The sequence below is a fragment of the Diabrotica undecimpunctata genome, chromosome 4, assembly GCF_040954645.1.
Source record: "Diabrotica undecimpunctata isolate CICGRU chromosome 4, icDiaUnde3, whole genome shotgun sequence".
In the NCBI taxonomy this organism is placed as follows: domain Eukaryota; kingdom Metazoa; phylum Arthropoda; class Insecta; order Coleoptera; family Chrysomelidae; genus Diabrotica; species Diabrotica undecimpunctata.
Genome location: NC_092806.1, coordinates 33,247,704 through 33,264,670, shown reverse-complemented (window position 1 = coordinate 33,264,670; position 16,967 = coordinate 33,247,704). Strand labels below are relative to the sequence as shown.

Here is a 16,967-nt window from a genome sequence, read left to right as displayed (position 1 = left end):
CCTATGTCAAAGTGTGCTTTTAACTTGGGGCTGCAATCTACCCCAACTGGGTGGTTGGTAACCTTTATATTGAAAATAACGTCAAGAATCGATAGAAAAATATATTCCAAGCAAAAAAAAATGAAAATTTTAATTTTTCTTATGTATTCTATTGATTTATTATCAGTAACTCAAAAACTGTACATTTTATCGAAAAAACTGTTAAAAGATAAAATGTACCTTATAAAAATCAAAGAATTTTTTTTATTTTTGTTGTAAGCGCAATACAAACGGAGTAATAATTCAATAAAGATGACAATTTCGTATTAAATTTTTTTTAAAATCCACATAGAATAATAGAAAAATGTCAATTTTACTGGAAAAGTTAGTCATATATTTTTAAAGTAATTTAAAAAGCATTAAAATGAGACTTTTTAAAACTCTCTAGCAATAAGGCCGATTCCTATTTTTTCGTTAGAAGAAAACAACAATACTACCCTTTCTATTTCTAACCTAAGACAGTTAAGGTTTGTTATCACGCAAATATAATTCGCTTATACGTATTTCGTCCTATCAGGACTTATCAGAGCGAATGGATAGAAGCGCGTGTACGTGAAATCAAATCTCCGTCAAACTTCATACAGACGCATATGGCGCCATATGGCACTATATGCCAGAATGAAAGATTTCCTCAAAGTATATGTTGAACAGCAGGGGTAATAGTATACATCCCTGTCAGACCCTACGTTTGATTTTAATATCATCAGATTCCCCTGCCTCTGTACGGATAGACGATGTTTGATTCCAGTAAAGATTGCTAATAATTCTTAGATCACAGGTAGGCTATTGATTATGTACTTTAGAAAGGAAATACAACTTTAAAGGAGTTTTATTGCGTTATATGGTCAATAGACCCCTAAATATAAAAAAACCGCGGAGTACTACCATTTAAAAGGGTACGTTTTTGAGAAACCGGTGAATTTGTACCTATGCACTACAGAAAAGTTGTTCAAAGTTAAATTTTCTATCGAAATGTCGCCTTTTAAAGTTTCTTTTTGACAGAAATATATTCAACAAACCAAGTAAAACAAACAAGAACAGACTCGACTTTTCTTTTATGCCCCATAACTTTTTTCACGGGGATATGGGTGAGGTATTACTTCACTTTTAATATTTCTCTTCAAAATGACATTTGGTAGAAGGATTTTGGATGTGCAGTATCCGAGATACGATTTTTCTTTTTTGCTATTCACACCATTTTTTGGCCATTTTTCCTATTTTTTCGCAAAAATTGTTCTCTTGATACTCTTTTATACACAGTTTTAGGCATATGTAATGGTACATTAAATAGAAAAAATAATTACTTTAATTACCTACAACATACGGTTTTTCGAAGTTTTTTACTTTTAACGATTTTTGCTATTTACGACAAAAAAAGCTGTCGAATTTTTACCGTCGAATACAAACTTTATTTAAAAAATTGATTTCGCACGCGTAACACAGTTAAAATCGCCGATAGCTTCAAGCTTTGTTTCTGAGAGAACGGTTCATTCTACAGAAAAACTGAGAATAAACATTTTTGTTTAAAATGATCTCAGCTACATTTCTTATTTGATTTTTTCCTACGGCGTGTACAGATTCTTAGTAAATCGATGTTCCTCCTCCCTACGATGGACGGTTTTAGGGGGAAGCCCGGGAATAGGAGTGGCAAACTTTTTTGCATCTTTTTTGGAGTCACATAATTGACAGATTCTCATCAAAATTCAGCTTGTTGGTTTGGTTTTTAGAGGTTCAGTGGCATTTTCGTCTTTGACTACTGCGACTGGTATTTCCAGAGTATTCTTTCCTTGTACATAGGTATATACAAATCGTTGCAAGCCTCTCAATTTGACGAACCATGTCTTAGTTACCATGAGTTAGTCCAAGAATATATTATTACAATAGACTATTTTAAAGAACAGAAAACAAGCTTTCATTTTTATTTACTAAGGCATACACCTAAATATACAAGAAAAAAAGTTATAATGAGAAATTTAAAAAAGCTGCAAAAATCTTTAAGAGTAGAAAATTTTGAACAACTGTATTTTTCTTAAAACTAGTTCTAGAACCTTCTACTATAGATCATTTTCAAGGTAATTGATTTTTCTTTTAATTAAATGTACCACTGCATATACTTAAAACTGAGTAGAAAAAAGTTATAGAACAATATTTGCCAAAAAATAGGGGAAATGGCGAGTGGCGAACTTTTAAAAATCGTATCTGAAATACTGTAAATCCTAAATACTTTCACTAAACGTTATTTTAAATATGAAAGTTTTTTTCCTGCAAAGCAATGACTCACCTATATCACCGTGGAAAAAAGTTAAGGGGCATTAAAAAAAAGTTGCGTGAGTTCCTGTGCTTTTTTGTTTCGTTTTTTGAATATACTTTTGTCAAACAAATTTATTTATTGTTGACTTAATTGCTAAAGACCCTCTCATACCCACTACTGATCCCATTAGTGATACTTAAATAAAGTGAATATGAAATGAATAACGTTTCCAATTAGTGTAGAAATAACAATATTTTTGTTTTTTTTTTTCTCGTGAAAAAAATATGAATTGACCTTATTTTTATCATAACTCACTTAGTGCATACACTAGAGAGTACTGCAAAGTATCATTTTAATGCTTTTTTAAGTACTTTAAAAATATATTACACATTTTTCCAGTAAAATTGACCGTTATCCTTTTATTTTAGGTTAAGTTTTAAAACGTTTCGTTAAATACAAAATTGTCGCCTTTAAAGAGCGAATAAGTCTAGAAGTATTGATTTTTCGAAAAAATTCTACAGAAATTTTTTGGGGTGGATTCCACCCCTAAGGTAAAAGCACACTTCGGCATAGGGTAGATTTTGAAGTTCTATTACACGCCAGAGAACAGAATTAACTCACTGCAGTTAACTGAAGCCAGCAAAACTTCTCCGAACCTGGCAAGAGTGGCTCAATGGATCGAAAAGGTTATGCCCACTATATTTTTGGGGTTGCAAGTTGCAAAGAAATAATTGTAATTGACTCTCTTGAAAAAGGTAAAACTATCAATAGCCAATATTATTGTGCATTATTCGACAAATTAAAGCAAGAACTTAAGTGAGAAACTACTCCATATCCAGAAGCAGACAGTGTAGCTTCTGCAAGACAATGCACTGGGTTACAAGAGCAAATGGCGATGGCAAAAATTCATGAGTTGTGCTTTGATTTACTTTCTTATCCGACTATTTCTCCAGATTTGGTCCCGTCCGATTATTAGGTGTTCCCACGTCTGAAGATATGGCTTGTAAATAAAAATTCATCTCGAACGAAGAGACAATAATTGACGAAACAAACATAGTTTTCGGACTGCATAAAGGTGTATAATCACTAAAATCATTGTATTGAGCTCGGCAACAAGTATATAGCGAACGAGTTCGCATCTTTGCACCAACAACGACATTTTTACTTATAAACATGATACGAGCCGTTCACTGTGCTTCGGGGGGCACGTTAAGGGCACTAACTACTTGAAATAGGGTTAAAGATGCAATTGGCTCCAGAACAATCCGAAAGGATCTCCACGGAAAAAGCCATACGATTTTATTATTAATATAGAGCTAAAATGAGACTATATTGAATAAAATAAAAGAATTTTCTGGAAAAGCATGTTTTTAATTTCTTCTTCTTCTACCTCTTTATAAGCAATTCTGCTTGTTCTAAGGCGGATTAATACCTCTATGGAAGGTTGTCAGTCCATCTTTTGCGTGGTCGTCCGATACTTCCTTTACCGATTGGTGACTTATCTCTTGCTATTTTACGACACGGGTCTCATCCATTTTGCTTATGTGGTTATTTCATTCTTTTTTTCTATTTTGTGTCCATTCGTTTATACACTGTACGTAACATTTTCTTCTAATGTCTTCACTTCTCTTTCGATCTTTCAGCGTATTTCCTGTAATTTTTCTCAGTACTCTCATCTCTGACGTTTCCAGTAGTCTTTGCGTTGTGTCTGTGTCGGTCTTGTTTCTGAGGCATATGTCATTATTTTTCTTACACTGGCTTTAAAAATTCTTGACTTCATCTCAAGTGTCTGTTTCGCCATATAATCTTATTTAGGCATCCTGCCAGTCTATTTGCTTTTTGTACTTGATCTCTCACTTCTTTGTTCAGGTCTCCATAGCTGGACAGTGAAATTCCTAGGTATTTTATTTCCATTACTTGTTCAATACTGATGCCATCAATTTCTATTTTACATCAGGTTGGTTCTTTGCTGACTACTGTTGTTTTAGTTTTCTGAGATGAGATTGTCATATTAAATTCTTTTGCTCTTATGTTAAATCTGTGGACCAGTCTTCATCTTGGGCTATCAATATTGCGTCGTCTGCGTAACAAAGTATTTTTATTTCTTTGTTTCTCATTCTGTATCCTCTTCCTTTGTTAACGCTTTTAATGATTGTATGCATGAATAAATTGAAGAGCATGGGGCTAAATGGGTCTTCTTGTCTTATTCCGCATATGTTATCTAAGTGGTCCATCTATTCTGAGTTCCATTTTGTTGTTTTGGAAGATGTTTTCGATAGTTTTTATAATATTTAGGGGAGCTTCTCCATTATACAGAAGATGGATTACATCTTTGAGTCTTTCAAAGATGTTTTTAATTTCAAAGGAGGTTTCTTATTAGACTATCTAGTAATTATAAAGATAAATGAATATATACCAGCTTATATTGCATCCAAAATAAAACAATCTTAGAAGATAAAAAGATCAAAATACTAAGAGATGCCAAGCAAAAACACGAAAATAAAATAAATGGAACACCCCTTTAAGAAGATCAACATTCATAACAGATGAAGAATAATTAAAATATTATTGGAAGAAAGACACCAACAATAACAAGGCATGAAAATTTGAAAATAAATAGTAAAGCTGGAAAATTTATTTAAGAATTGAAACACTTTTTTTTCGGTGTTTCAATTCTTTTAATTTTTATTTTAAAAACCTAGATACTTTTCATAATTTTGGTAGTACGTATATCATAACTACTTTTTTATTAATTTTAGTTAATGACTTTATAAAAGGTAAACAAATATTATGGTGTTTTGATAAATGTTCCGACAATACAATGCAAAGAAATATAAACATTGTTATAACAAAGCAATTTCTAACCTACTATTCACTTAAAATCCTTGTTACAGATCGCTTGTCGGTAAACTTCCCGTTACGTTATCGGCTGCTGCAGGTCATGGAAGAGGAGCCTCTGGGAACCAGTCCTCGGGAAACCAATCCACTAATTCTTCTTCGGGTGGCGGTAGTATAAACTTTACCAGTGGTTCGTCTGGTGGCGGCGCAGGTGGAGCCATGGGAAGTGGCACGGGCGGCGGTGGTATGAATCCTGGAAGGGATGGAAGACAAAACTACGGGCCCAGTAGTCCGCCTACTGGAAGTTTACCGCCATTCTACGAATCTTTAAAAGGTAGGAGGGATAATATTGTTGAATGTTTGTTCATAAACGTAATATTCACTAAATATTTCTTAATTATCTAACCTATTTTTTATTTATTTATTTTTAATACGTATCAATATGTGTGGTAATTAGAGTGACTACAGTTTACAAAAATATATTTATTATATTAGTTACATTAGATTTTATATTTTGTTGAAAATATTATACATATTGACGTAATTAAACTTATTACAAGTAAATTGCTGAAGATTTCTTTGACACACTCGTATAGAATATTGTAGTGGGCTCATACAGGGATGAGTGCCTTAAGAACCGGCAAAATAAAAGATAGAAAACATAATACGTTGTGAAATAAAAAGATATGAAAGTAGTAGAGGTGAGAAATTATCGATATTAACCTATAATTTACTTTACATTACATTAGAATTATCGAAAATTTCCCACCTTTAGACATTAGCTTATGAGCTGGTTGACTTCAGTCATAGTAATACGTATCACGCAATGTAAGTAAAACAGTTTAAGTAGGAGTATTTTTTTATCCAAAATTAAAATATTGATCAATAATAAACTATGATTTGAGACGTCGCATACACTCTTCTCAATACAGAATTATCATAGCTTGTTATTCTGTATTCGTCAACACAGAATTAATTATCAAATTACTACTAATTAAACTGTTTACTTACATTTGCTTTATTGCCTTCAATCAGTTTTTACTTTATGCGAAATTTAAAAAATGTAAATGTTCGACGTCATACTTGTAATATTATGACTGATGTCAACTAGCTCATAAGCTAACGACTAAAGGTGGAAAACTATCGATAGTCCTAATGTAATTTAATGTAAATTAGAGGTTTCTATCGATAATTTCCCACCTCTACTACTTTCATCTCTTTTTATTTCATAACGTATTATGTTTTCTATCTTTTGCGTTATTTTGCCGGTTCTTAAGGCACTCATCACTGTATATTGATTTTTCTTACAAGTAAAGACATGTTTATAAGCATGGCAAAAGGTCAAACTAAGCATTTATCATCATCATCAGTGCCATTACAGCTCGTTATGAGCCAAAGCCTTCTTCAGAATAATCTTCCATTCGCTCCTGTCTCTGGCAACTCTTCTCCGTGCTTTAACTCCGATGGATTTTAGATCATCCTCTATGTTATCTTGATACCTAAGTTTTGGTCTTCCTCTGGTTCGTCTTCCCACTGGTCTTCGGTCGAAATTTTTTCTGATCGTTGCATCTTCATCTCGCCTAATTACATGTCCTATCCATCGAATGCGTGCTAATTTAATACAGTTTACAACGTCAGGTTCCCCAAAACTTCTGTATAACTTAAAGATGTAGCGCTTACGCCATAAACCCTGTTCTTGGACTCCTTCATATATTTTCCTTAGAATTTTTCTCTCGAAACGTTTAAGCAATTCTTGGTCGTTCTGTATAAGTGACCACGTTTCTGACCCGTATGTTAACACTAGCCTTATTAGTGATTTATATATGGTAACTTTAACTTTTCTGGGTAGTTTTGGGGCCATCTGTTTCCTCAAGCCATAATAGCACTTATTGGCAAGCACTATTCTTCTTTTAATTTCTTCGCTGACATTGTTGTCTTGGGTCAGCAACGAGCCCAGGTAGACGAAGGTGTCCACACCTTTCAGTTCCAGATCATCAATTAATAGTCTAGGTATCTGGTTGCCTTTTAATCCCATTCTCAGTGTAGACGCCCTTAGTGATCGAAATGCTTCGATCAGAGATTCTGTGGACCTAGCAATAATGTCTATGTCATTTGCATATCCGACCACTTGTACAGATTTATTAAAGATTCGAATTAATATGGCACTCTCGAATTACTTTTTCTACTGGAAGGTTAAATAAGAGACACGACAGTCCATCTCCCTGTCTCAGTCCATTTTTAAAATGGAAGGGTCTTGAAAAGTCTTTTTGGATTCTGACTACACTCTCTACGCCTGTAAGTGTAAGTTCCGTTAGTTGAAGAAGATGAAACCGCATTTAAAATTCCACCATAGCGTTTAGAAGTTTTTGTCTGTTGACTGAGTCATATGCGGCTTTGAAATCCACGAATATGTGGTGGGTGTCGACTCCGAACTCAAGCGTTTTCTCAAGGATCTGCCTGACTGTGAAGATTTGATCCGTTGTTGATTTATTGGGTCGGAAACCGCACTGGTACTTCCCAACTATTTGTTCAGCATAGGGATCAATCTTTTGTACAATACGTTGAACAATACTTTATATGCCACGTTAAGTAGGGTGATGCCTCTATAATTATTACACACCATCATATCTCCCTTTTTGTGAAGAAGGTGCATTACACCTATTTTCCAGTCCGCAGGCGTTTCCTTCCGTTGCCAGATTTCGGTTTCTAATTTATGCATGTGTTTAAAAAGGGTGTCACCACCACTTTTACCACCCAAACCGGGGGCTTTGTTATTTTTCAGTTTTGAAATGGCTTCTCTAGTTTCTTCTTCGGTGGTGGGCGGCTCTTGAGCGTTTTCATCCATTTCAGACAAAGTAATTTCTATTTGGTCTTCTTCACGACTGTCGCTAAGCAGTTCTTCAAAATGATTCGCCCACCTGTTCAGTATCTGTTCTTTGTCACTAATTATGAAACCATCTCTGTCTTTACATGCTGTTATTCTAGGTTTGAATTCTTTTCTGCAGCTGTTTATATTCTGGTAGAACTTAAGCGAGTCTTTTCTATTGTGGTGGTTAACAATCTCGTTTAGAGCGTTTTCGTATGGCTCTTTCTTTTTCCTTCTAAACGCCCTTTTTCTTCTCGTCTAAGATTTTCATAGTCTTCCAGGTTTGATCTCGTTCTGCACTGCTGAAGTCTCTTATATGCTTCATTTTTCTGTTGGTTAATGGATCTACATTCTTCAAACTAAGCATTTATATAATCACAAAATTGTGCAAAAACTAGCAAAATGTTTCTGAAATAAGCAACGTTCAACAAAAATAATGTCGATATACCTAAATCTGAATAAAACGCATTAACATTTTATTTGGTAAACATAAATAGGAAAGTTCATTTTGAATCAGCATAAAACCAATTAACAATAAAATATGTTTTTAAATTTTTCTTTAAAAAGTTATATACAGTTATCAAAAGATCTCCATGAAGTAACCATGAATTCTACCAACTGTCCAAAGAGACACCGATCTCAGAATTCGTCAAACTTCAGATACTTAGATGGGCTAGTCATGTAGTGAGAATGGAGACCGAAAGATTGCCAAAAAGAGCCCTAGATAGTAAATTGCAGGGCGCAAGACCAAAAAGAATGTCACGGAAAAGATGGGAGGATCAAGTGAAAGCGAAAAATTTGCTAGACATGAGAACCTGGAGAATCTATAGACATCTTGAGAAGTCACACCTCTACTACTAGTTAAAAAAACTAGTATTTAATGTTCTTGTGTGCTTGTGGATTCTGCAAGGGCGAAAAGCTATTTGTCATTGTTTGTTAGCTTAATGAATAAGAAAGTTTTTTCCATTTTTTTTTTTTTTCAATAGTAGATTGTCAAAATAGGTTAAAACTTAGTAGAACGTATTGCCCAAAGAAAAATTAATTTTATTGGCTAGGCATTCCACAAATACCAAAACAAATCAGGATTGCGTACATAAAAATTATTAATATCTTTCTTATGTTTTTTCTTTATTATATTTCAATAAATCCGCTGAATATCCGCAATAAACTGCTGAATACAAATCCTAAAATTTCTGGTAATAAAATTCATCCACGCTTTCACATCCGTCTCTCAGAGCAGAATAACCCTAAACTTGTAAGTCTTATGTAAACGACAAAAATTCTGGATTGTGGTGAGATAAAAGCTTCATATAGGTAATTGTGTCTGTGTTGTTTTTTACTCATGCTAATTTTTCCATAAATATGTTGTTACTTCTGAGCATAATATGTGGAAAATACTGTATATAATACGGACTACTATTTATTGATCATAAAAGTTTTAAATAAAAATAAAATACTTTTACTGCTTATAATTTATTATGCTTAATTATGTACTATTAACAAGTCTTAAAATAAATTTTACAATAAATTAAAAGGATATATGAATGACAAAATATGAACAATTTTCAAGAAATGTTAAAGAAAATAAAATTATAAAGGCTGTACATTCAAATATGCTATGATAAATAGTTTTATATGAATAACCATGTAGATTTCTCGTTTTAATTTACTTGCTGAATCTTTTCCTCCTCCTACGTACCATCTCAATTGAGGTTGGCGATTAAGCAAATCAACACTGCGTAGTCTCATATAAGTTTTAAGTTTTTTTGTGGGGCAAAAATTGATACAATTTTTTTTACAGGCGGTAATAACAGCAACAGTTTTAATGCAAATGGAAACTTTTCTTCAAATTACATCCTTTCGAATCAACAAAACATGGACTGCGATACAGGACAAGACCTAGGAAATTTGACGATCAATGGAAACCAAAGTCCTCCGAAACAATATTCAACGCTTCAAAATGCTTCTTATGGGATAGTAATGAAAGACGAAAGTGACATAGATATATACGAAACAAAGATGGATCCCATGAATCAACTTCTGCCCAGTGGATATTCTAGTTATGATGATTCAATGATGGTTGACTTAGTAACAGGTATAACACTTTATCTAATAATCGCATAAATAACCGTTTATTTCTTCAACTTCTCACATAGCATTGCATACCTACTGATAAGAATAATTTAACTTTCTTCTTTTTAACAGGAACTGTTGTGGATCCTCTGCAGTTTACAGCGACCTTAACATTCTCCAGTTCGGCAGAAAATGCCTTATTAGAAAACTTTCCTGACGCCACTGATTTGTCAAGTTTCCTTCAGCGACTCCCAAGTGAAGAAAACGACAGCGAAGAAGTTGGACCTGGAAGTATGCATTCTCCTTCGATGACTCCCGATTCCCAGTTACATCCAGTCGATCAAAATATTGATTCCTTTAGCGAACAAATGTTAAACAGGTAAGTTGTTAAATGAGGTATCTAAGAATTAAGGAGGTATCTTAAGAACATTCTTATAACACTCGTGAAAAGCCAAAATGTATTGGTCTGTCAATATAATAAAAATTTGTCTTTAAAATAATAAAATTTTCTTAATATCGGGAATTTTTTATAGCAATGATTTTATATATTCTCTGCATAATTCAAAAATATCTCTGTATCCAATAACACTCAAAAATAATAATTTGCCCCGATATGACATGCCAAAAAGACTATAAACGTAATTAATACAGTAATGCCCAAAATAAACAGTACCTACTGAAACTGAAACATAGATGTTTTTTTATTCGCGCTGTCATATTCAAATTAACTAGTATAGCTGTCAAGTAATCTTTAACAATTAATTATTAAGGTCTAATTGTTAAAAAGTATAGAGGAGAAAGTGTTCCTCGTGGAGCATTATTTTCGCTCATACGGAATAGGCCAACGTAATAGTGCAAGTCTGCAATACGTGTGTGATCAATTCACACAACGGTTTAATAAACGTTCTCCGAGTAATGCTGTAATTTTGAAGGTTGTTGAAAAGTTGAAATACGGGTAATGTATTGTGCCAACGAAGAGGAAACTCAGGGCGTCCCAGGACAGTGAACAACAACGATAACCATGAGCGTGTTTTTGAGCGAATCTTGGAAAATCCGAAAGCCAGCCAGACAAGAACAGCGTTGCATCTTGGCTTAAAATGAACTTCCTTGCAAAGAATTTTAAAGGAGCTAGGTGCATTTTCGTATGTGATTCAGGTACATCAACAATTACATCCCAGAGATTATCACAGTAGAGTGAAATATTGTGCCAGAATTCTTGCATTATAGTATGAAAATCCCGAATTTTTGAAAAATGTATGGTTTTCAGACGAAGCACATTTTCATTTGTCAGGCCATGTAAATCGTCGCACAAATCGATTTTTGGGCTTTGACAGACCAGATGAAGTTCAAGAAGTTCCTTTACATAACGCAAAACTGAGTGTCTGTCATACTGCTGTCGCAGTTCGTCAATTTCTTCAGGGACATTTTCCAAACAAATTCATTTCACGATTTACTGACTTTCCCTATCGTGCACATTCTCCAGACTTAACATCTCCAGACGCATACTAAACGGGTTAGAGCCTTCTTCGTGGACTTAAAACAACCTTTATTCCATAACATTACGAGAAATCTGGAATATCAGTATGAAGTCTGTCTTGAGAGAGGAAAAGCTCATTTAGAATATGTTATTATGCTCATTTACAAGTTCAGTACTGTTTATTTTGGGCTATACTGTACTTAGTCTTCTTAAGGTAAACATAAATTTTCCTGGCGGAAATTTAGCTGTGAAAGAGAAAACGGCAATCTACAGTATATACTGTTATAACATACTCAGGTGAAATGGAAAATCTCTTTACCCTCCCGCTGTAGTGAACTAATAAAGAGATAGAATAATATTTTTTATTTGAATTAGTAGTGTATCTAGCTGTATCCAAATAATAAATGTCAGTTCAAAAGTATTATATATTCAAGAAACTTTTATACTTTACCATCTTCTACTTCTCATTAAGATTTAGCAGGATCGATTAAGTAAATCTCCCTCTCTGAACTTTAAGAATGGAGACTAAAACCGCTAAGGTTAATTGCAAATCCGGCTCGAAGGACCATGTTGGAAGCTTGTACTCAGACCTCAAGTATCTAAAATTATTAAATAATCTTAAGTTCTATAGATGCTGGTTCACTCAGTTCACTGAGTCTAAATAAATGTAAAAGAGGGAGGTGATTTTAACACATGTATTCTAAATGAAAACTTGTTCACGCACTAATAAAGTCTGATCTTTTCTCTCTTCGGGCCTTTGCCGGGAAATATATGAGCTCATAAGAATATACCCTTACCTCATCTGCTGGGTTTATGGGTATCACTTGCCTAGATATATGCCGCAACTCTGCAACGCAATCTTACAACTTTCACTAATTTCGAGAGTAAGCACTTACAATTTAAACGTACAATTAATAAAACAAGTGTTATTGGTACTACTTGTGAGACACTACGAGAACTTGTGGTGTCTTTTTCAACCAACATGTTTCGACTGTCCTTGATGTTGTATTTTTACGGGGAAAAGAGAAGAGGCTACTGTGACATCAACAGATCTTAGATTCTCCCGTGTATTGTACCGATAACCGATACCGTTTAAGCCATTTGCAGTGAAAGAGTCGATGTATTTCTCTGATAATTAGCTGCTGGGTATATCCAAATAAGGATAGAAATATTCTCTTGAACAGATAAATATTTAATGACTACTTTTATGAGAATTTCGAACAGTACTTAACATAAATCTGTGTAAATAAACAGATAACACTAACAGTTTGCAGTAACTAATACTTGACAGATACGTTACTGAATTATTGCTCAGCTTCTAATCGTTTCGATAGCCGGAGGGGTCCGATAAATACGTCATTTCGCGGACCTCGCCATAAATGACTTATGATGTATATTGGTAAATGAAAAATATAAATTAGATTATTATATTTATTGACTGTTTAATGGCTCTATCTGCATTTTCTTATTATTATTACAAAGTGTTCTTTTTATTGTAAAGTTTCTACTAAATGGTTTTTAAATTTATTTGAATTCCTTTATTTATATTTATAGTCTTTTAAATGTTTTGCATCATAGTTTCTATAAAATAATCCTTCTAAGACATTTATAATGGTAAAAGTATCTCGATTAACTGTTAAAACATATTTTATGTCTATATTATTAGAGACATCAGTAAAGAGACATTGTTGTAGACCTCAGGGACGAGACATTTTCTGCAGAAACTCTTCACATCCAAATCACTCTATGATTTTTTGATTTTTATAAGACATGGGGAACTTACAAATTTCCGGCTCGAACAAGGACTTGATCCAACGAGTGATAACAACCAACCAGTGGCGCACCCAGGGGGGTTTTGGCACCCAGGAGGGTTTTGGGGGTTAAACCCCCACCCAGAGCTCTATTCGGACACTGTTACTCACAAATTTTAAGGACTTAAAATGGAGGTAGCATCATAAAAAAATTCTAGGTGCGCTACTGTAACCAACTGATGACAGCAGGAAGTAAAAATTTGGCAATACATTTATATTATAAACAATATCAAATTTAAATTTTTCTAAATTGAGCTTTATGACGAGGCATGCAACTGCAATTGTCTGCGTCGGTGCACTATGCAAAAGAGGTAATTTAAGGAAAGACTTTTCCCAAAATGTTTCCAGTTAATAATGCGTAGAGGGAATAAAGCAATAAGAGAATTCCTAATGCCTGAGTCCAAATGTAGAGAAAACTCAGTAAAGAGTAAACAAAGATTTTATTTAAAACTCTGAAATTTACTATTATTATTTGTTTGCAGAAACTATGAAAACCGGGGAGGCTTTCCGCACAATCACTTCTCTAAAATCTACCAAGACCCTTTGCCGCCCTACCAATCTCCCCTGCACGACAATTCTCTCCAACTCCACCAGCAGCAAATGCTTTCACCTACTCTTTCGTTTAACGGCAGCGGTTTGGATCTGGATTCACCGACCACGATGAGTCTGCCCTCGCCTGGAGCAGCGAGTTGTTCTCTGGATGGACCTCATGGAGACGGAAGCCCTATCAGTCCACCATCTAACGTGAGTCGGAGAAGGGATAGCACTAGCAGCGAAACCCCCTCCATAGGAGGAAGGGTTAATGTGTTGCATAGGGTAAGCATGTGTTTGATTTTAGGCAAAGCATATTTAATACTTATAACTTTTTTACTTTATATCAAGTAATGGAAGTTGGTGGTTGTATAAAAATTATAAAAACATTAATATTTCTGTTATATATTTTTTATTTGGAGATCTGTTTTGTCTACTTATTGGAATATAATTTGACCGATTCTCTGCAACTCACCAACAACCAATACTATGTCAAGATATTTTTAACCATTTTTTATTAGCACAGCCAAAGAATCAAAAACGTTGCTTTCCTATATTATAGCTTTAGAAGCTCAAAATCTAGATTATTTTCGATTGGTCATATTGCATTTTAAGCGTGATTCACACTTCAAAAATAAATATAAAAGTCATTACATGCTATTTTACCGCAACTTTATAATTTAACAAGAATTTTAAAATGCAATATAAAAAAATAATTTTGAGTTTTTAAATGCCATAAGCCTAATGTATCAATTTATTAATATTTCAGATTTTCATGAATTATCCATCGTCAATATATACGAATTAGGACGAATATTTAAAAGTGTTTTCCGTCTTCAGTTTTCGTGTGAGGTGACCCATGAGATTTTTCCATCGCTGTCTTTTTTTTGTTTGTCGATTTATGTTTAATACTAGTGATTTTGCCCGTGCGTCGCCATGAGACGGGGGATCCAATTAATTGCCATCTAAAGTCACTACCAACATTTTTTTCTGACTCCCTCCAATTTTTTCTGACTCGCTCCAATTTTTTCTGGCTCCCTCCAATTTTATCTGACTCATTCGATTCAAATTTTATCTTGCCAGGGTCCCTTCTACTGGAGGCTTCCTCAAAAGTTTACACACTTTGGTGAGCTTGGGGAAGCACGGCTTCTTATGCTAACCTTGCGTGTCTCAGTCTCCAGATCTCGATGTCGACGAAGCCGCACCAAGTCACCCTTCCTTCTAGGTCTCACCATATTCGCAGCCAAAATTATAGGATCAACGAACTTTCAAAACAATTAAAAACAGATTTAGAGATTTAGTAGGTTAAAATCTCAGTTGGTAGTTCAGATTTCTTTCCTAGGTGGCGCCTCATTAGATTAGATGTTATATTTTCTATTCTTAACGCGTTAAGGTGTGTCGGTTTTTGTGTAGGTCTTCTGCTTTGTTTTTCTTCTTGGACAGTTCTCCTTTTAGGACTTCGTCTTCTATTTTATCGACCCGTTTCTTACAGGTGACTGCTTTTGCGGTCTAAAAAACAGTTAGAATTTAGTCTTAGTCATTTTTTTCTACTGATGTCTCATGAAGTGTGCATTGTGTCGCTCTGTGGTTGCTGGTGCATTTTACACACTTGGTGATAAGACTGGCAATTATATTACTGCATAGGTTTTGTAGGCATATTCAGGTTTACGTCTGACACCGAGGAAGAGTGCTAGTAAGTGTCACTAACTAAGTGCATTAGTTTGCTCAGTTTTCTTATTGCCTCTTTTTCCTCTCTTGGCACTTCTACTATGTGGGTAGGCGGCAGATTTTTGTCGAATCTTGATTTATATTCCTGATGCTCTGGTTGTATGGATGTAAAGGTCTTCTAGTGTCTCTTTATTTTCACGGTTTTCTTTTCGGGATATTAATTTCACAACTGCCTTATATGGCTGGTTGTTTGATTTTTGTCGGGTAATGATATATTCGTCGTTTTCCAGCGGTAATGTATTTGTTTTCTTCTTATTTGGTAAAGGTGTTAAATTTCCACTTTTGTCTTTGCTCTTTTCTTCACCTCTCCTTGGGCTTTGATGTTGCTTATGCTGCAGACATATGCCAAGGAATTGCCTACGCTCAAAATTCCTTCTCATTTCTGATCTTACATTCCATCTCCTACGCTCATTCCCGATGGAATGAAAGGCTTTGATGTTGAGTACTTAGAGCTCTTTGATTCGCTTATTGCGGTGAATCACTTCTCATTCTTCTTATATATACTGTATAAGTTTGTTATATGACTTCATGACTTGCTTTCGTTCCATTTTTCTTACATTTTGATCTATGTATAGGTCTCTCCAGTTTCTGCCTTTCGGCTGGAAAGACCACCAATTATATTGTTTTAAATAACTCTCTTGTTTTTAAGATTAGATTTTCCGAATGCTAGATATAATAAACCCTTTTTGATTTCAATTTCAAGTTGTATTCTCTACTGTGTGTATACTGTGACTTAATGAGTTTTTATACTCAATAAGTTAACGTTCTGCTCACTCCGCTACGGATTTGTTATAAACTAAAGTATATTTTATTTCTAGAATTACGAGAATAACAAATTTATTTATATGGACTTGTTAAGTCACGTTCGTTATACTTTTAGTATCTTTTGCAGTTGGGATTACCAGCAGAAGTACAGCTGGAATTCGTAAATGGAGGACACGGTATCAAGAATCCATTGGCCAACCAAGACACTGTACGGAGCACCACCAGAACTGATGATAAAACCAAAGTAGCGTCCATAACAACCGAAGACGGTCAAACCAACTTCGCTTGTAGGATATGCAACAAGACTTTCGCTCTACAACGTTTGTTGAATAGGCATATGAAGTGTCACTCGGACGTGAAGAGATACTTGTGCACGTTTTGTGGAAAAGGGTTTAATGACACTTTCGACTTGAAACGACACACGAGGACACATACAGGTAGGTTTAATATTCTTCTCTAGAACGTCCAATAGTAGAATTTATTGGTCTAACTTCTCATTTTTATTTCATTTGTCCAAAATTTGCTGATAGTTCAATATCACTAAACAAGATCTCTCACCTCGTAAACCTTGCTTGGATACAGATATTT

At 34.4% G+C, this 16,967-nt stretch overlaps 1 protein-coding gene across 2 annotated transcripts in view; it reads left to right on the top strand.

Moving 5' to 3' along the window:
* Positions 1-16,967, top strand: part of ovo (transcriptional regulator ovo) — a 103,476-nt gene that overhangs the window by 80,452 nt on the left and 6,057 nt on the right. The window contains exons 3-7 of one of the 2 annotated variants that reach the window (XM_072529328.1): positions 5,185-5,462; positions 9,796-10,089; positions 10,200-10,446; positions 13,838-14,171; positions 16,507-16,816. In XM_072529328.1, coding sequence (XP_072385429.1) covers positions 5,185-5,462; positions 9,796-10,089; positions 10,200-10,446; positions 13,838-14,171; positions 16,507-16,816 — 1,463 coding nt within the window. The remainder of the gene's footprint in view (positions 1-5,184; positions 5,463-9,795; positions 10,090-10,199; positions 10,447-13,837; positions 14,172-16,506; positions 16,817-16,967) is intronic. The other variant, XM_072529329.1, reaches the window with a different exon arrangement.